The sequence below is a fragment of the Narcine bancroftii genome, chromosome 3 (assembly GCF_036971445.1).
Source record: "Narcine bancroftii isolate sNarBan1 chromosome 3, sNarBan1.hap1, whole genome shotgun sequence".
NCBI lineage: Eukaryota > Metazoa > Chordata > Chondrichthyes > Torpediniformes > Narcinidae > Narcine > Narcine bancroftii.
The window spans coordinates 165,522,932-165,544,004 of NC_091471.1; the positions used below are offsets into that span (position 1 = coordinate 165,522,932).

At 40.7% G+C, this 21,073-nt stretch overlaps 1 protein-coding gene across 1 annotated transcript in view; it reads right to left on the minus strand.

Moving 5' to 3' along the window:
* Positions 1-10,154: 10,154 nt before the first annotated feature.
* Positions 10,155-21,073, minus strand: part of LOC138756279 (multimerin-1-like) — a 75,177-nt gene continuing 64,258 nt past the window's right edge. The window contains exons 7-8 of the mRNA XM_069922830.1: positions 16,271-16,411; positions 10,155-11,050 (exon numbers count right to left, since the gene is read on the minus strand). Coding sequence (XP_069778931.1) covers positions 10,629-11,050; positions 16,271-16,411 — 563 coding nt within the window. The 3' untranslated portion in view covers positions 10,155-10,628. The remainder of the gene's footprint in view (positions 11,051-16,270; positions 16,412-21,073) is intronic.

Below are 21,073 nucleotides of genomic sequence, written 5' to 3' on the forward strand. Positions count from 1 at the left end.
GTGTAGGATGTTGATATTAAGTTGGCAATGTATTCAATACAATGGAGACCTCAGTACAAAAATATCTTCAATGGGATAAGAGGCACTTTTGGATATCCTTGTTCTGAAAGTGTGCAATATCAATGCCCAGAACATAGAAAAGCACAGGAGAGGAACAGGCCAACTACACAAATTAACCTACAAACCGCAAATGTTTTTGGAGGATGGGAGGAAACCAGAGCACCCAGAGAAATCCAATGTAGACATGGGGAAAATCGTATAAACCCTTAGAGTCAGTGTCGGATTTAAATCCGGGCCACTGGCACTGTAATAGAGTTGCACAAGCTGCTACATTATCTGTGCTGCCAGTTAAGGGGATTTTTTTTTTCCATCCAATGGGTGGTAATGATCTGGAGCTCCCTCCTTGAAAGGGTAACAGATGCCAAACTTCCCAGGACACAAAAGAAGTAGAAGGTGTATTTGAACAGCCATGATCTGCACAGCCGCCAAACAAAATGGGATTGGACAGGATATTTATTTGGACAAATTCAAAGCAATCCTTGACAGGCTACTATGAAGTATTGCATTATCATGTGATCATCAGACTCTTGAACCACCTTTTGCTTCTTTATAATGATAGACTGCTCAGAAATCACAGAAGGACTGTCTGCTCTCTTGCAAGTCTGCTTACTTTTACATTAGGATTACTGTGAATATTCATACTCATCTTATGTATCTATTGTCTCTTTTAATTGAATTGAATTTGTTGACAATTGTTGTTTTCTCTTTACAAGTCTGTATATGGCTGCAGTGTTAGAATTTCAGTGCATATGTACTTTGTACAATGAAAACAGTATCATCATCATTTAAGACCATATGATCACAGTTGTTCTCCATGGAGGGTTTACAAATTAAATATTACATGTACTTTGCAAAAGAATGGTCAGGAAGTGGGCTTCGGCATGCTTTATAACCATGAATATTACTTTGTTAAGACTGCACATCTGAGCTTGACCTACGAAAATCACCAGGCCCCATGGGACTGCAGGTTAATGTCAGATTCAGGATTCACAAAAAATTAAGAAAGTAAATTAAGAAAGTAAATTAAGAAAGTCAGGATGCCACAGTCAGCATAATGGTTAGCGCAGCGCAATTACATCGCTGGCAACCTGGGTTCTAAACTGGCACTGTCTGTCAGGAGTTTGTACATTCACCTCATGTGTGCGCGTGTTTCCTCTGGGTGCTCTTGATTGTCCCTCTCCCTCCAAAAATGTACATGATTTTTAATTACCGAATATTTCAGTGTATAAGTCGAGTCTTGAACCCTCAAAAACTCTATCAAAAATGGGGGATCAACTTATATGCCAGATACACTTTTGAGACCTTAAATTCCACTCAAAAAACTGCTCGCTGCCAATTCGGTGTATAAGTCAACCCTTGAAATAAACCCTACTATAACAAATTTTCATGCCACCAGTATAGTAGAACAAATTTTTTATTGGAAATAAAAACACATTTTGTATATTATCAATTAAGATCTTTTGTAAAACAGTTATGTGGTCGACATATGATTTTATTGCCTGAATCTAGTTTTGAAGAATATGTACTTTCAATACCAAAAAAGGGATATATATCTAATTTGTATTGTATTTTACAAGAAATTGATAGTAAAAAAGACTGGGATAAAGATAAGTTGAAATGGGAAAAAGATTTAGGACATAAAATAGCTGAAGAAGCTTGGATGGAAATTTGTCAGAATAGTATTCGGAAATTAATTAATACTAGACTAGCGATGATTAATTATAATTTTATTCATCAGCTATATTTAACGTCGGAGAAATTAAAAAAATTTGGTGTTAGTAAGTTGGATTCTTGTTTTCGATGTGATCAGACGGCCAATACTTTTTTGCATACTGTTTGGCTTTGTGATCGATTGCAACAGTTTTGGAAAGGTATTCAATCTATTTTTAACAGTTTATATAATATCCATCTTGTATTAGATCCCGATATATTTTTATTAGGGAACATGCAATCATTAATTGATTTAGGTTTAGAGGATTATCAGATTTCATTTATCTATTTAGCTTTAGTCGTGGCTAAGAAATGTATAGCACTTACTTGGAAAGATAGAAATATACTAACTTTAGATAAGTGGTATTTGGAAATGAAATTTTGTTTGACTATGGAAAGGATATCTTTTTCAATTCAGGATAAGATGTCTTTTTATGTTAAAGTGGACTCCGTTTTCTAATTATATGCATTTAAGTTTGATTTAAATATATGTTTAAGCGTGATATTTTAGTATTGACCATTTTTTTTTGTTGTTAGAATTTTTTTTAGGTTAAGTTTTATCTCTTTTTTTGTAAGTGGGTATTTTTTTCCATATATAATATTGTTAATTTTATTAACTCTTCACTCTTTATTTTGGGGGGTTGGACTAATTTTAAGTTAGACTATTAATATTGTGTTACAATTAATGGGGGGGGGGAGTTATTTTGTGTAGTTTTCTGATGTAATATTGTAATCATACCATTTTAATTTTTTTTTATTTTTCTTTAAATGTAATTCTCTATTGTATTCATGTTATAAAATTTTAAATAAAGTCTTCAAAAAAAAGGAAATAAAAACACATTTAGAACCTTTCAAAATCACTCTCACTATCATCATCTGAGGCAAAGATGGTGGCAAACACATCCATAGTCCCACACTTTCACTTTAACCCATGCTTTGAGCACAAAGTCACTCAGCACATCAAGTGCTGCAGCACACATTGCCTTGCCTTTTGTGAATAATTTTTCTACACTAGACATCCTCGTGCACATAGTCATTGAATGGACTGTTCAAGCAGGCATCAAGAGGTTGCAATATAGATGTCAAACCACCCAGGATAACCGCCATATAAGATTTATGTAGTGCTAATCTACTTTTCGTGTTCTCAGGTGAGTGGCTACGAAACATATCCCAGACCAGTAAACTACATTCTTTGCATAAACCGCCTGGCCGCCTGTTCCACACATTGTCTATCCATAGTTTTACACCATTTTCATCCATCCATCCTTTTTCATGAAAATGTGCAAAAATACCTGCAGGAATTTCATTTTCGGTTTAATTTTGCGTTTGAAGATTACCAAGGGTCTTAACTTTGTCCTGTTGGCCATGCACGATAACACCACAGTAAACCTGGTCCTTTCGTGGTCTGTACTTGTTTGCACAGTTTTAACACCTTTTCATTCCACTGTTTTATTGTCGATTAGGTCGAAATTCGTGGGGGTTTCATCCATTTTTCCGATAATTGCCAATGCAAACTGGTGTTTCTGCCAGTTCCGTGTGATAAACTGGGGAAGACTTACAAGTTTATGATTAAGACCTTTTGGTAGTTTCTGAACAAATTTTGTCTTTTGACATAATACCAGATTTTTTTTGTTCATGAAACGGTTGCACCAGCCTACTGTAGCTTCAAAATCTTTACTGCATTCTGGGCGTGATTTCACCCTCTTCAGTGCAAATGTTCTTATTTTATTTCATGTGACTTTGTAGCAATCTTGCCTCTGTTCATGTACTCATACTACAACGTGATACTCCAACTCTGGCCAATGAAGGAGTCCTCTCCTCATCGAATATTGCCTCTTGGGTATGTTTCTTAAAGTCTCTTCTTTCTTTCTCCAATCTCTTAACAATTTCTCATATATCTCAAATTTTCTTGCAGCACCACAGTTGCTGGATTCCTTGGCCATTTCTTTTACTTATAACTTAAAACTCGCTCCATACTTTCATCATTTTGCTGGAGCCTCCATGATAAGAACCACACTCAACCAACGCTCAACAGTTCAGTCATGGTGAGTTTTGTTGGGGGGGGGGGGTGGCAACTTATACACCCGATATATGATAAAACCATGAAAATGAGGCTGAAAACGAGCACCTGACTTATCTGAATTTTACATCAAAATATACGGTAACTGGTGTATTTGTGTGGCACAGACTCATAAGATAGAAAGGCCTGTACTGTACTGTATCTTGAAAAATAAGCAGGAATAGGCCCACTCTGCTGCCTTTCTCACTGCTGATCTTTTCCTCAGTGCCACTTTCCTGCACTTACACCAAACTCCTTGGTTAATTAAAAAAAAATTTAAAACTCCAGCCCCTTGTCATAGAAAACCTACAGCACAATACAGGCCTTTCAGCCCACAAAGTTGTGCTGAACATGTCCCTACCTTAGAAATTACTAGGCTTACCCATAGGCCTCTATTTTTCTAAGCCCCTTGTATCTATCCAAAAGTCTCTTAAAGGACCCTATTGTATCCTGGGAATTATAGGCCCATGAGTCTAACGTCTGTGGTGGGCAAGTTGATGGAAAGTGTTCTGAAGGATGGTATTTACAAATATTTGGAGGTACAGGGATTGCTAGGGAGTAATCAGCATTGTTTTGTCAGGGGTAGATCATGCTTGACAAACCTGATTGAGTTTTTCGAGGGGGGTTACAAAAAAAGGTTGATGAAGGGAAAGCTGTGGATGTTGTCTATTTAGACTTTAGTAAAGCTTTTGACAAAGTTCCCCACAGGGGGTTAGGAAAAAAGGTGGAGACATTAGGTATAAATGAGGAAGTACTGAAATGGATTCACCAATGGTAGGATGGGAGGTGTCAGAGAGTAGTGGTAGAAAATTGTTTGTCACATTGGAGGCCGGTGACTAGTGGAGTTCCTCAGGGATCGGTCCTCGGTCCACTATTATTTGTTATATATATTAACGATCTGGAAGCAGGGGTGGAGAATTGGATAAGCAAGTTTGCGGATGATACAAAGATTGGTGGTGTTGTGGACAGTGAGGAAGATTACCGTAGATTAAAAGGTGATTTAGGAAGGCTGGAGGTGTGGGCTGAGAAATGGCTGATGGAATTTAATACAGATAAGTGTGAGGTGTTACATTTTGAAAAGGCAAATCTAAATAGGTCATATGCATTAAATGGTAGGCTATTGAGGAGTGCAGAGCAACAAAGGGATTTAGGAGTTATGGTAAATAGTACCCTCAAGGCTGATACTCAGGTAGATGGTGTGGTGAAGAAGGCATTTGGAATGTTGGCCTTCATAAATCGGAGTATTGAATTCAAGAGTAGGGAGGTTATGATGAAATTGTACAAGGCATTGGTGAGGCCAAATTTGGAGTACTGTGTACAGTTTTGGTCACCAAATTATAGGAAAGATATAAACAAAATAGAGAGAGTGCAGAGAAGGTTCATGAGAATATTGACAGGATTTCAAGGTTTGAGTTACAGGAAAGGTTGTGCAGACTGGGGCTTTTTTTCTCTGGAGCATAGAAGATTGCGAGGGGACTTGATAGAGGTGTTTAAGATTTTAAAAGGGACAGACAGAGTAAATGTGGATAGGCTTTTTCAATTAAGAGTGGGGGAGATTCAAACTAGACGGCATGGTTTAAGATTGAAGAGGGAAAATTATAAGGGGAACATGAGGGGAAATTTTTTTTACGCAAAGGGTGGTAGGGATGTGGAATGAGCTTCCGACAGACGTGGTCAAGGCAGGATCATTGGTTACATTTAAGGAAAGACTGGATAGTTACATGGATAGAAGAGGACTGGAGGGGTATGGACCGGGTGCTGGTCAGTGGAACTAGGAGGGTGTGGATTTGTTACGGCATGGACTAGTAGGGCCGAACTGGCCTGTTCTGTGCTGTAAGTGGTTATATAGTTATATGGTTATATGGTATCCGCCTCCTCACCCTCCGTCACTCCAAGGAGAAAAGGCCGAGTTCATTCATCCTTTTTTCATAAGCTTGCTCCCTAATCCAGGCAACATCCTAATAAATCTCCTCTGCACCCTTTTCACCGCCTCCACATCCCTCCGGTACTGAGGCAACCATAATTGAGCACAGTACTCCAAGTGGGGTCTGACCAGGGTCCTATATAGCTGCAACATTACCTCCACAATTCAATTCCACGATTAATGAAGGCCAATACACCGTATGCCTTCTTAACCACAGAATCAACCCGTGCACCTGCTTTAAGTGTCCTATGAACTCGGACCCCAAGATCTCTCTGATCCTCCAAACTGCCAAGAGTCTTATCATTAATATTATATTCTGCCATCATATTTTACCTTCCAAAATGAACCATGCACTTATCTGAGTTGAACTCCATCTGCCACTTCTCAGCCCAGTTTTTCATCCTTTCAATGTCCTGCTGTCACCTCTGACAGCCCTCCACACTATCCACAACACCCCCCAACCTTTGTGTCAACTTACTAACCCATCCCTCCACTTCCTCATCCAAGTCATATAGAAAAATTATAGAGTAAGGGTCCCAGAACAGATCCCTGAGGAACACCACTGGTCACTGACCTCCGTGTAGAATATGACCTGTCTCCAACCAGTCTTTGCCTTCTGTGGGGAAGCAAGTTCCAGATCCACAAAGCAATGTCCCCTTGGATCCCATGCCTCCTTACTTTCTCAATAAGCCTTGCATTGGGTACCTTATCAAATGCCTTGCTGAAATCCATGTACACTACATCGACTGCTCTTCCTTCATCAATGTGTATAGTCACATCCTCAAAAAATTCAATCAGGCTCGTAAGGCACGACCTGCCCTTGACAAAGCCATGCTGACTATTCCTAATCATATTACACCTCTCCAAATGTTCATAAATCCTGCCTCTCAGGATCTGCTCCATCAACTTACCAACCACTGAAGTAAGACTCACTGGTCTATAATTTCCTGGGCTTTCTCTATTCCCTTTCTTGAATAAAGGAACAACATCTGCAACTCTCCAGTCCTCTGGAACCTCTCCTGTCCCCAGTGATAATTCAAAGATCATTACCAGAGGCTCAGCAATCTCCTTCCTCAATAGCCTGGGGTACATCTCATCTGGTCCTGTGACTTAATGCTTTCCAAAAGCTCCAGCACCTCCTCTCTCTTAATACCCACATGGTCAAGCTTATCCGTCTGCTGCAAATCATCACTACATCACCAAGATCCTTTTCCATAGTGAATACTGAAATCTTTATTAAGTACCTCTGCTAGAACCTTCTGTTCCATGCACACATTCCCACTGTCACATTTGATAGGTCTTATTCTTTCACATCTTATCCTCTTGCTCTTTATACTTGTAGAAAGCGTTGGGGTTTTCCTTAAACGTGCCCACCAAGGCCTTCTCATGGCCCCTTCTGGCTCTCCTAATTTATTTTTAAAGATGCTTCCTGTTAGCCTTATAATCTTCTAGATCTCTAATATTACCTACCTCTCTGAATCTTCTGTAAGTTTTTCCTTTCTTCTTGACTGGATTTATTACAGCCTTTGTTCACCACAGTTCCCGTAACCTACCATAACCTCCCTGTCTCATTGGAATGTACCTAAGCAGAACTCCACACGAATATCCCCTGAACGTTCATCACATTTCTTCCATACTTTTTCCTAAAAACATCTGTTCCCAATTTAACCTTCCAATTTCCTGCCTGATAGCCTAATAATTCCTCTTACTCTAATTAAAAGCTTTCCTAACTTGTCTGTTCCTATCTCTCTCCAATGATATTGTAAAGGAGTTAGAATTATGATCTCTATCTCCAAAATGTTCTCCCACTGTGAGATCTGGCCAGGTTCATTTCCCAATATCAACTCAAGTACAGTCTCTCCTCTTGTAGGGTTATCTACATATTGTGTTAAGAAACCTTCCTGAACACTCCTAACAAACTCCACCCCATCTAGACTCCTTGCTCTAGGGAGATGACAATTGATATTTGGGAAATTAAAACCTCCTATCACGACAGCTCTGTTATTATTAGACCTTATCAGGATCTGTTTCCCTATCTGCCCTTTATCTCCCTGTTCATATTGGACAGCCTATAAAAAAAGCACCCAGTAAAGTTATTGACCCCTTCCTGTTCCTAACCTCCACCCACAGAGACTCTTCAGACAATCCTTCCATGATAACATAACATATAACATAACAATTACAGCACAGAAACAGGCCATTAGGCCCTTCTAGTCCGCACCGAACCAAACACCCCTTTCTAGTCCCACCTCCCTGCACAATGCCCATAACCCTCCATCTTCTTCTCATCCATAGACCTGTCCAACCTTTTCTTAAATAATACAATTTACTCCGCCGCCACTATTTCTCCCGGAAGCTCATTCCACACGGCTACCACTCTCTGAGTAAAGAAGTTCCCCCTCATGTTACCTCTAAACCTCTGCCCCTTAATTCTTAACTCATGTCCTCTTGTTTTAATCTTTCCTCCTCTTAATGGAAATAGTCTATCCACATCCACTCTGTCTATCCCTTTCCTAATCTTAAATACTTCTATCAAATCCCCTCTCAACCTTCTACGCTCCAAAGAATAAAGACCTAATCTGTCCAATCTCTCCCTATACTCTAGATGCTTAAACCCAGGTAACATTCTGGTCAACCTTCTCTGCACTCTCTCCACTCTGTTTATATCCTTCCTCTAATTAGGCGACCAGAACTGCACACAGAACTCCAAATGAGGCCGCACCAACGTCTTACACAATCTCAACATCACCTCCCAACTCCTATGTCCATCTTTTCTGCAGCCATGACACTATCTCTGATCAATAGTGCCACGTCCCCACCTCTTTTGCTTTCCCATCCATTTGAATGCTTCCCTTCTCTATCACATGCCTATCCTTCCTCAAATTTTGCCTCCACACTTTATCTATTTCTGAGCCAACTGCCTCTTCCACAGTCTCTTCAGTTCGGTTACACCCCCCAATGATTCTAGCTTGAACTCTCCCCAGAAGCCTTAGCAAATGACCCTGTCAGGATTTTTGTTCCCTGGGATTCAAGAACAACATATCCTTCTTGTACAAGTTAGACCTGCCCCATAAGAGGTCCAAATGGTCCAGAAATCTGAATCCCTGGCCCCTGCTCCAATCCTTCAGCCATGCATTTATCTTCCACCTCATTCTACAGTATTCCTATACTCAATGTCTCTTGGCACAGGCAGATATCTCGAGTTTACTACCTTCCTAACTCCCTGTAATCTTTTTTTTCAGGACCTCTTCCCACTGCAGAATATCTTGGACGTGATCTGAAACATCCCGGACCCAGGATCCTAGGAGGCAAACTACCATCCGAGTTTCTTTCCTGCATCCTCAGAATTGCCTGTCTGACCCCCTAACTATAGAGTCCCCCATCACTACTGCCTTCCCCTTCTTTTCCCTAACCTTCAGAGGCACTCAAGTAGTACTCAAACAGGAGTACTTATTATCAAGGGGTACTGCCACAGGGCACTCTCTAGTACCTGCCTCTTCCCCACCCCCCTCCTGACTGTGACCCACTTGCCTGTCTCCCGTGGCCCTAGTGTGACCACCTGTCTATATCTCCTTTCTGTTACCTTTTCGCTCTTCCTGACCAGACAAAGGTCATCGAGTTGCTACTCCAGTTCCCTAATGCAGTCTGATAGGAGCTGCAGCTCAACACATCGGATGCAGACATGGCTGCCCAGGAGGCTGGCAGACTCCATCACCTCCCACATCTGACACCGAGCACAGAACACTGGCCTCACACACATACATCCTGTCCGCAATTAGCACAGGTAAACCTACCTCACCTCATTAATGCCTCAGCCCATTGAGCCAAAGCTTCACCACTCTGCTCCCCTCTCATTCCACTTCCCACTCCAAATGTACCATTGACCCAGGGAAGGCTGAGGGATCACCACACCACCGACCATGGAAAGCCGCAGCATTGGCTCACCACTGACCTGGAGAAGGCCTTAGGGTCACTGCACCACTAATCTGGGGAAGGCCACCAGGTTACCACACCACCATCCCATGGAAGGTCGCCGGGTTATCACACCACTTACAAGGGGAAGGCTGCCAGATTACCACACCACTGACCTGGTGAAGACCGCCAGGCCACCACAACACCAACACTCCATGTGTCCTTTCCAACACCACGCCTTTTCCAGCAGAGCTCCAATCACAATCCAACAGAGAAAAATGGCAATTTCTCTCACCATTTGCTCTTTTGATTGTTTTGTGGGAAAACTAATTACTGAGGTCATGAGAGGTGACTGATAGACAGACTCACCAAGGATTCCATACACACAGGCCGCAGGAGGGATGATCTTCCACAGATATGAGAAATATTATGTTGAAGTGTATTTGTTTGACAATTCATGCAATTTTTGTTATATATTGCAAGCAGATACAGGCTCTATAACACTTTATTATATAATTATTACATTTAATAATACTTAACATCATACAGATGCTTTTAAGAATACTTAAAATGGATAAAGAATTTCAAACAACATATGGCGACAACTTCAACCTCCAGTCATTGTAAGATTTATTGTACTGTATTAAGCTCTCTGTTCTGCTTCAAAGCTGTCAACTGATATGTAATCACACATGTAAGCATTGTTACCTCTTTCTAAAGTTTGGAGATACTGGTGTAATGCTCCAATATTACTTATATTTAGTTTCTGAGCCCATCAATTTCAATGCAGAAGAACACAAAGGAAAATGTGAAGTTTGCAATACATTTTGCTTCCATTCCAACAGGATAGGTACTTTAAGAATATAACTTGGTATTTCTATAATAGGTGTTGCACAATGTGATTCTGGAGCTTCCTTTATTGCAAGTGATGACTTCAAATATTGTATGTGCCCTCATATTCTCCTATGTGCGATACAATAGGTAGCCACCAAATGTTGTCACGGGTGGAAACTTTTCCGGAATTGAGCCCGACGTCAGTCTCAGCCAGACACTTTGGCCATAGTTAAGTTCCAGCACAGCATCGCCAGTGACAGTTCTACTGCCGGAGACCCCATTGTCTGTGTCTTCATATTGAAAGGCTAGTTTATCAACTCCATCAACCACCAGATAGCCAGACAAGTGTGCACTGAAGGATTCGATGGTGTACTTAAAGACGTACACACCAAGGAATGGAATGGAAAACTTCCCACTTCCCGGTGCATAGGACGCACCATAATTGACATAGAGATGATTAAACTTGATTGGGCCGGAAGTATTCATCGCATAGGTATGTGCCACGAAGAACGCCACCATCGGAGCATACCTGTACGATCCTCTTGAAAAATCTGCCATTGAATTTAAGAGAACATTACTTGGAAAATTTGTTAACACATTATGGCTCTGCAATAGATTCCCTTCTTCATTCATGAACAAAACTTAGATTTGTGAGCAACGTTCACATCCCGAGAAGGTAAGTAATGAAGAAGTTTTGAAATTAGGATAGTTTTGTGATGTGGGAAAAAATCATAAAGGACCACCATCGCCCTGGTCACATCCTCTGCTACCTTGGGAAGAAGGTACAGAATTCAGAAGACCAGCACCTCTGGGTTCAAGAACAGTTTATTATTCATAGTTATCAGACTCTTGAACATCCCCTGATTATACAAATCAGTGTAGTGGTGAGCTTAGTCATCACAAAGGGACTGGATTACTGAGCTCACCAGTCAACTCTTTCTTCTTAATGACATCCAAAACTGCTGATTTTGCTAATCCTGAGGTATGGACAACCTCTCTTACTGTTTTATGCTTGTTTTTCAGCCTTATAATGGCCTCTTCGACTTTCATTGGTACAACTCTAGCCCGCATGTAGAAAAATGGCAACTACAGACTCTAAAAGTGATCAAAAGCTTAGAAGCAAACCTAGGTCTCTTATAGAGGTACCTGCACAATGAAGCAATTAAACATTCCTGAGTACTCACAAACACCTGTGAAGCCAATTGTCCCAAATATTATGGTGCTCTGATATGAAAGGACCATGTATAAAGAGAGCTGTAATTTCTACTTGGTCAAACCAAAATGTCTCCAAATAATCTTGAATAAAATCTGGAATGTGCACTTTAATTACATGTGAATTGTTTGATTTTACGTGTTAAACTGTGGTGCACTGGGGTTAATAAAGGAAAAAAATGTGTGTTTATGCCAAATATTATGGAGGGCACTGCAGCTGTTTGTCTACGGCAGGTAAGAATTTCAGTGCATATGTACATTATACAATGTATATAACAATAAACTCATGTTATCATTATTATTGTTCAGCTGCAGATACACAACAAGAATTTCAATATGACACCAAGCATTGTATTTTTAGCTCTCCTTTGTGCAGCTGGTTTGGGGGTTACAAGGCTACCTTGTGCAATGTTGGTGAACAGAGTGATAATAATGTGGAATTCTCCATGAAGATAAATGGTGGAAGCAAACAGTGAAACCCCTCAAACAATAGAGGGAGGAGGAACAACAAGGTGACACAATGGTGGCAATGGTGTAAATAGAGAATGAATATAACAATGAACAGTGATGGAAATGTATGGATATATGGATATGACACTAACCATGTGAGAGATTTTAAACAATTTCTTCTTTGTAAATAATTTAAAGTGACTAAAGTCTACTTTTGAAAAGAAAGGTAGAAGCAAACAGTATAAATGCATTTAAGGTGAAGCTTAAATGGAATAAAGGGATGGGGTAAAATGAAATCCTGTGGACGTTACTCCCACAAGAACACAAGATTTTTTTTTTCTTTCCTACTAGCATGTATTTTTATGGATAATGTTCAGTTTTGAAATATGAAGAAAAATCCCTTTTGTGCCAAGCCCCGTCCACTTAAAGCAAACATAACATAATTTTCTGCCAGCATCAAGTGGTAACAAGGCATCAACAATCATTGCAGTGAAATGTAATTTTACCTTTGTTTCTGTTGAGCCAATGTACTTTTGCAATAAAAATCTCTTGACAATAACCACCATTACCTCAAAAATAACCTCAAGTTATTTAGAAATGTTGCAAAGAATGTAAATTATTGTGGTTTAGTTCCTGAAGGGCTGCAATTTCCTGATGGTGCAAACAAGTCCTCCAGGATTTCAGTGCATAATCTCAGTGTGCATTTCTGTATTGTATTACTGATGTTGCTTCCCTTCAGAACAAGCTATGAAATTAAAAACTCTTTTTGCCTGCTCAGGAATATTCCACCACACCATTTGAAAACCAAGAAATTCTTCTTGTAAGCTTATCACTGCTTTGGTCAATCGATTCTATTAACATAAGACAAAGTATATGTTTGTTTCATAAACTGCAAAGGGGCAGAGTTAAGGTAAATGGTCACAATCTTTTTCTCAAGGTGGCAGTGTCTAAGACTAGAGGGCCAAGGTTGAAGGGAAAGAGGAAGGATTTAAGAGAGACCTGAGGAGAATGTTATCCCCCACAGAGGGTGCTAGGTTTAGGAATACAGAGGAACCTGTAGCAAGGAGTACAATGAAGTTTAAAAGACATTTGGCATGTACATGGATAGAAAAGGTTCAGAGCAAATGGACCAAATGCAGGCAAATGAAACTAGTTTGGGTAGACATGTTGTTTGGACCCATGCCAGATCATTAGAGATGTCTTCTTTCTTCAAACAATGTGGCTTTACCTCTACCACCATCCGTATATCCTATGCTACCTACACATCTGCCCTGGGCCCCTCTGCCCCCATGCACAACAAGGACAGATTCCCCCTGTCCTCACATACCACCCTACCAGCCTCTGTATCAAACATATTCTATGCCCTTTCCGCCACCTACTACGTGATCCCACCACTAGACATATTTTCTGCTTTCCTCCACTTCCACAGGGACCACTCACTCTGTGACTCCCTTGTCCACTTCTCCCTCACCTCTAATCATCCCGTTGGTACCTATCCCTGTGACCACAGGAGATGCTCCACTTTCACTCATATCTCTTCCCTCACCAACGTTCGGGGGCCCATATAGACCTTCCATGAGAAGCAACATTTAACTTGTGAATCTGCAGGGGTCATCTACTGCATCCGGTGCTGCCATTGTGGTTTCCTCTACATCGGAGAGACTGGGCACAGACCAGGAGATCACTTTTTTGAGCACCTTAGTTCTGTCTGCCACAATGTTGTGGATCCCCAGTGGTTACCAACTTCAATTCCCAATCCCATTCCCTTTTTGACATGTCTCCCCATGATCTGCTGCACTGCCAGAGTGAGACCACCTGTAAGTTGGAGGAACAACACCTCATCTTCCATCTGAGCACCCTCAAACTGGATGACATTAACAGTAACTTCTCTGGCATTTGTTAAACCATCCCTTCTTCCCCTGTCACATTTCCCCACCTCTGTCTCTCTCCCTATTCCCTCTGTCTCCTTCAGAGCCAAAATCACTTCACCTCTTATCATATACAATTAACATCTTTTGTTGGTCTGGACTCCTCTCCCAGCCAACACTGTCTTTATTCTGAGCATTCCTATTATTTTCTTATTCCTTGAAGAAGAGCTCAGATCGAAATGTCAGCAATATATCTTTTGAACAATAGAACCAAAGAACACTACAGCACAGAAATAGGCCTCTTTGGTCCCTCTAGTCTGTACTAAACAATTTTTTTTGCCTGGTTCCACTGACCTGCACCCAGTCCATAGCCCTCAATACCCCTCCCATCCACGTACCTGTCCAAAATCATCTTAAATGTTAAAATTGAGCCCACATTCACTACCTCAGCAAGCAGCTCATTCCACACTCCCACCTCCTCAGTGCCCTGAATTTACTGTGTAGGTCCTTTCTTGGTTTGTTCTTCCAAAATGCAATGTCTCACACTTGTCTGCATTAAATTCCATCCGCCATTTTTATCCCAATTAATCCAGTTCACTATTTCACCATGAATGCCGAGAGACTGACCCTTCCTGACTAACCTACCATGTGGGACCTTGTCAAAGGCCTTACTAAAGTCCATGTAGACAACATCCATAGTTTTTCATTCATCAACTTTCATTGTAACCTCTCCTCTATAAGATTGGTTAAACACGACCTAACATACATAAAGCCATGTTGACTATCCTTAATCAGTCCATGGCTATCCAAATAATTGTCCATCTGATCTGATCCCTTCCAACAATTTACCTATTACTGACATCAGGCTCACCAACCAATAATTTCCAGGGTTACTTTTGGAGTTTTTTTTTTCAACAACAGAACAACATGAGCTACCTTCAATTCTCCAGCACCACACCCACGGCTAAGGACATTTTAATATTTCTGCAATTTCTACATTAGCCTCTCACCAGGTCCGAGGGAATATATTGTCAGACCGTGAGGATTTATCCACCCTTATTTGTGTTAAGACAGCAAACACTTCCTCGTCTTTCATCTATATCGGTTCCATGACCTCACTGCTTGTTTTCCTTACTTCCCACAATTCTGTGCCTGTTTCCTGAGTGAATACTGATGAAAAAAAAACATTTAACTCTTCCCCTATCTCTTTTGACTACATACAAAGCCAACCACACAGATCTTCAAGGGAATTAATTTTGTTCCTTACTATCATTTTGCTCTTAATATATCTGTAGAAACTCATTGGATTTCCCTTCACATTGTCAGCCAAAGCCACCTCATGTCTACTGTTAGCCTCCCCTGATTTCTTTCTGGAGGTTTTTCTTGCATCATTTATTCTCCTCAAGTACCTCATTTGCTTCATGCTGCCTATACCTGCTATACATGTCTCTCTTCTTTCGAACCAGATCCACATGGACACTATCTCCTATGGATGCTGCAAGACTAGCTCAGTTCCTCCAGTATTTCTTTCTGTGTGTTTTTAAGTCTGCAGACTTTCATGTTTCACTATGTTGTTTGGCATGAACGAGTTGGACCAAAGGATTAGTTTCTGTGCTGTATGACCCTATAACTCCTGAAGCTCCAAGATGTATTTTGTAAATGAACTCAATTCTTTTACTAAACATTTCTGTTTGTAATATGATATCTGGCCTCGTCTTATTGCAGCATTATTGTACATGGAATAGATTGTTGATTTAAAAATGAAATTGGTAGGGAAATATATTTGAATATGAATGGAAATTATGACTATCAACAATGTCATTGCCACTAATTGGGCATAGTCAAGATTATGATTAATTTGCTTCAGGGTATAAATGAAATGCTGAATAAATGGCATGCCCCAAAGGATGGCTAAAACCTGGCATGAATTTTACCAATCAAATCAAATCCAGGCCAATATCCAGAGTGGTTTAATTCATAGGTTAGCTGTGACTGACCCTGGTTCCTTTGTTGTGGGATAGATCCCTGTTTTCTTGTTTCAAGCCACTTACTTGAGATCTTACTTATGGGACCAGGATTATTCCAACAATAAAACAGCCCATGTGTTGAAATGAAAAGGAACTCAATTGTGGCACAATTAATTGGAAAATTCCTTAGGTAAAAACAATTCCTCATTTCTTTCTGCAGGACCCGTCTATATTGCGGAGAATGTGAACTAAATGACAGATCAAACAAACCCACCTGTCTTCTTTACATCGAGTAGCTTAATATCACAGATGGGACCATCAAAAGGAGGACGGCAGGCACATACAAAGCCTTTTCTTTGATTAATACATGTCCCACCATTCTGGCATGGGGCACTCCTGCAGCTTGTAGACTCCACTGTAAATATAGAGAGCAAAGGTCATGAGAACACAGGGTCTTGACGGTGCAAAGGCATTTAAAGAGCATTTGGCCTCCTCCATATTTGCCAGCTTTTCCTGACAATATGATCCCTGCACTCTGTGGTATAGCTTTATCAGATCTAAAAGTTATATCTCACCCAAAGCACAGTTCGCACAGTGCGATTATAGCACCAGTGACACAGGTTCAAACCTGTCGCTGTCTGTAGGGAGTTGTGTTCTCCCGGTGTCCATATGAGTTTCCTTTGGCTACTTAGGGTTCCTCCCCACCTTCTAAAGATGTACGGATTTGTGGGTTCACTGGTCACATGGGTGAACTTGGGAGGTGTGGACTTGTGGGCCTGAAGGGACTGTTACCATGCTGTAGCTCTGAATTGAAAAAAATTAAAATATTTTGCATTTAACGAGCACCTTGTACAAAACAACAACACGGGGGAAGTGCAGTCACCATTGTAAAGTATAAAAAATGATAAGGGAATCAGGTGATCAGGCTCATGAAAATTTCATCACCTTTTATTGTACCATGAATCTGAAATGTTATGTTTCCCTCTGCATGGGGTTGTGTGACTGTGGTGGTACACCACCAGCCTACTGCAGGGGGCAACCTCTGTACCTGCAGGAGTGTAAGGGGACAGGACAACACCTGCCTGGCTGCCAATCAGTCGGCCTGAATGGATCAAGCCCCACCTGGTCGGGTGTCAATCACCCTACGGGATATAAGCCTGCGCCGGCCTCCTGAGGGCTCACACAGAGTTGCTGCAGCCACAGCCAGCCTGGCTCTGTGGAAGTCTTTGTGGATTAAATCTTGTTGTACAGTCTTTACCTTGTGTGTGTCTGATTCCAGCTAGAACACACCTTGTGTGTGTCTGATTCTGGCCAGCAGCGCACCACAGTGACCAGTTGTGAATTTCCAGGACTGCATGTTTCATTTCAATCTTCAATAAATGTTGGTCACACCTAAATTCAAACCCTTAGTAACGATGATCAGACATATGTAACCCCCCCCCACCACCTCTGTTTAATGCAACTGCTCTCCTTCAAGCTACTACTTCATTTACAAAGCTTTTGTTCCATCCTCTGGGCAATGTCATCTCTATTTGAAAACACTGCCATTCTCTGAGCAGGGAGGAGAAGATTTTATTTTCCTTTCTAACATGCAGAAGGAGAATACATTGCCCATCAGGTCCGTGATGATTCCTGGGGACCAATTCCACTCGTCTCCGTACCACTCACTTCATTTTCTAAAATTTCTGCAACTTATAGCTCATCAACTAGCCTGTGAGTTTTATTCTAATTGTGAACCCATAGCAAGGGTTGACGCTGTTGCCTGTTAACTTATCATTACACCTTTGAGATGTGGTAAGAAAGTTGAGCAACTAGAGGAAACCCACATGGTCACAGGAAGAACATGCAAACTCCACATGCTTGGCGCTATGGAGCAGCAATAACAACTATGGCACCATCTCAACTTTCCTCAAAAATATCACGAAAGCAATAAACAGAATGTTGATGACAGGAGCCAGTAACATTGCATTAACATTAATATACAGTATGAATGCTAATGTAATGAAAATAATATCCCCCACTATAGACTGGCGAACACAATCAATAATCAGAATTAGATATACAGCACTGTTACAGGCCATTTCGGCCCTATGAGTCCATATCGCTCAAATTACTCTCCATTAATCTACACCTGGTCAGATTTTTTTTTAAATCAGGGAGCCTTTGGAAAAAACCCACGCCGACACGGGGAGAACGTACAAACTCTTTACAAAGTACAGGATTTGAACTCCGGTCCTGTCCTCATCACAGGTGATGTAAAAGCATTGCGCTAATCACTACACCAACCAGGTGATAGATCAATTCAATAAGTGAAGTCTTTGTAATTGTGCTCCACATTTCAGTACAGCAGCAGATATGATCGATAATAAATTAATGAGGCAGTTTATATCACTGCTACCTTTTCAATGGAGCTGCAGGTGACAGAATCTGCTATCACGATTCGATAAAAGCTGACAAGCCTTTAATATCATCCAGCACAGGTCAGCTGCACAATTCGGAGCTTCTCCAGTAACTCTCCTGTGATGGAATGGTGTGCTAACATCTGGCTTCAAACCAAGGTCAGCCCCTTTCATACATCACACGACAACATTGTAATTCCAAGCTTCAAATAAACAGTAGAAGAGATTTGAAAGCACTTGTATGACAGGCTATGTGCACTGCAGGGAGAACTCAGATCAGATACCTGGCACTCCCAATGTGCCTCCCTTCCACCTCCCTTTTTTCTCCAGATTCTTCAAAGAAAACTCCTCCGACAAAGCTGTCAGGCAGAGGGACAAAATAACAATGCACAGGGACGAATTCTCATCTTTGTTGTTTGTTTGGAAGTCGATGAAGTAGCCGAACTACTTTCTGTGGAGCTCACGCATTTAAAGTTCCAGTTTGGCCATGAAAAATATGTGCAAATTGCTTTCAGTATTTCCATTAGCAGGTTTCATGAATACAGCACAGCAAAAGGCCTTTTAGCCCATGCTGTCTATGCTGACCTTGATGCCAATTTAAACTGCACATCTGCCAACACATGGTCTAGATTCCACTTTGCCTTACAAACTCACTTTAAACTTTCCCTGTCACCTTAAAGTTATGCCCCTTGCAATTTAACATGAGAAAGTCTCTAACTGTTTATGCTATCTGTGCTTCTCATAATTTTATATTCGACAATCAAATCACCCCTCAGCTTCCAACACTACAGAGAAAACAAATTTGTCCAACTCTCTCTATAGCTAATACACTGGAAAGCAGATGAAACCTTCCCTTACACAGCTCTCCACCCACGCACCCCACACACACACACAAATGAGAAAAAATGAAACATTTTCAGCTCAACAAATTTAAGACACAGCAAGGAAACCCCATGCATTGACCAAACTTGTCTAATGCCTGTCTTTGAGATAGCATCAGTGTTTGCTTGATTATATTCTTCACTATTATGTTAAAGATGATTTATAAAGCAGCCAGGCGATGATGGAAATTAATCATCTTTGATTGGATTTAAAACATAAATAATTTATTGTCATTCACATCCTGATCAGTGAAGAGATGCAGGAAGAGTTGGATCTTTGTGAAACACAGATACTCAATGCTCTGTGCAATGGATGCCAATCATTGAGACTGGGATCATTGAGAGGGTAGATGGAGCCACCGACCTTTCCAGACCCACTTCCCTCAATGATGGGCACCGTTAGAGAGTATTCCCTGAAGTCATCTTTATCGCAAAGCAGAATTATAATACCATAGCAAGTGCATCAGTATTCCCTCTGTTAAAACATCCTGACACTGACTGAACTTCAATTCAATCACCAGCAGTTTGCTTGCAGCAAATACAATTACCAGCTGTATATTATCTTTAAAGCAACAGCATGCTGTTTTACACTAATGCAGTTTGCACTGTGAATGGGTGGCTCTGTGCAAAGCCAAGGAAATAGTGAAGGTTGAGTGCTCCCACAAACAACCAATGAAAGAATTATTTTCAGAGAAAATATTCTATTGGCCAAACAGCAATACACAGAAAGGAAGGGTAGAAAGTCATTGCTCCACTCCTCATTGTCATTCTGAATATTGTTCCCATTGGCACCAGGAATACACCAAGAATGTGTCCTGATGTAAAATCATTATTTATTCATAGCTTGTGTACTTCATTCACTTTTTTATGTTGTGGCATAAATAATACTTTGATTTATTCTATTGTCGTTGGTGTATTTTGTGTATCTGAGTGACTGCTGCAAATCAGAATGTCAGTGTATCTATACATTGTACTTGTGTATATGACAATAAATTCTCAAACTCATAATCAGCATAAGTGGTGAAATAGTGCCAGGTTAATTTTTTTCAAACATCATTATTATTCATTTATTGTTTCCAGACTCTAGATATGAACTGAATTTAAATTAAATTAAATTTGGCATATAAGCCGACTGGCATATGGCGACCTCTTTTTCAGCCTCATTTTAAGGGTTTTATGATAAATCTGGCATATGTCGACCCAATTTTATGGCAGCCTGAGGTGCCCCGTTGACCAGCGTATAAGACAACCTCCCAAAGCTTGCAATGCTTGAGATGGGCCATTGACCAGTGTATACGTCGATCCCCATAGATCGCACAGATTGATCTGCTGGGTGTTGGCTGAAGGTGATTGCTATCATGGCGAGTCCATCGACACAATGCAACACGCGATGAAAATATGAAGCGAGTTTTAAGTTAAAAGTGATAGAAATGGCCAAGAAAACCAACAACTGCACTGCTGCAAGAAAATTTGATGTACATGAGAAGTTGGTAAGAGATTAGAAGAAGAAAGAAGAGACTTTAAGAAAAATACCAAAAAGGCAATGTTCTTTGAGAAAAGGAATCACTAGTTGGCCAGAATTGGAAAATCACGTTGCAGAATGGGTATGCGAACAGAGGTGAGATTGCTACATAGTCAACTGAAATAAAATGAGAACATTTTCACTGCAGTGGGCCAAGTCGCATCCAGACCTCAGTGATGATTTTGAGGCTACAGTAGGCTGGTGCAACCGTTTCATGAACAAGAAAAATCTAGTCACCTCTTAATGTCTGCTTGAACAAGCCATTCAAAGATCAT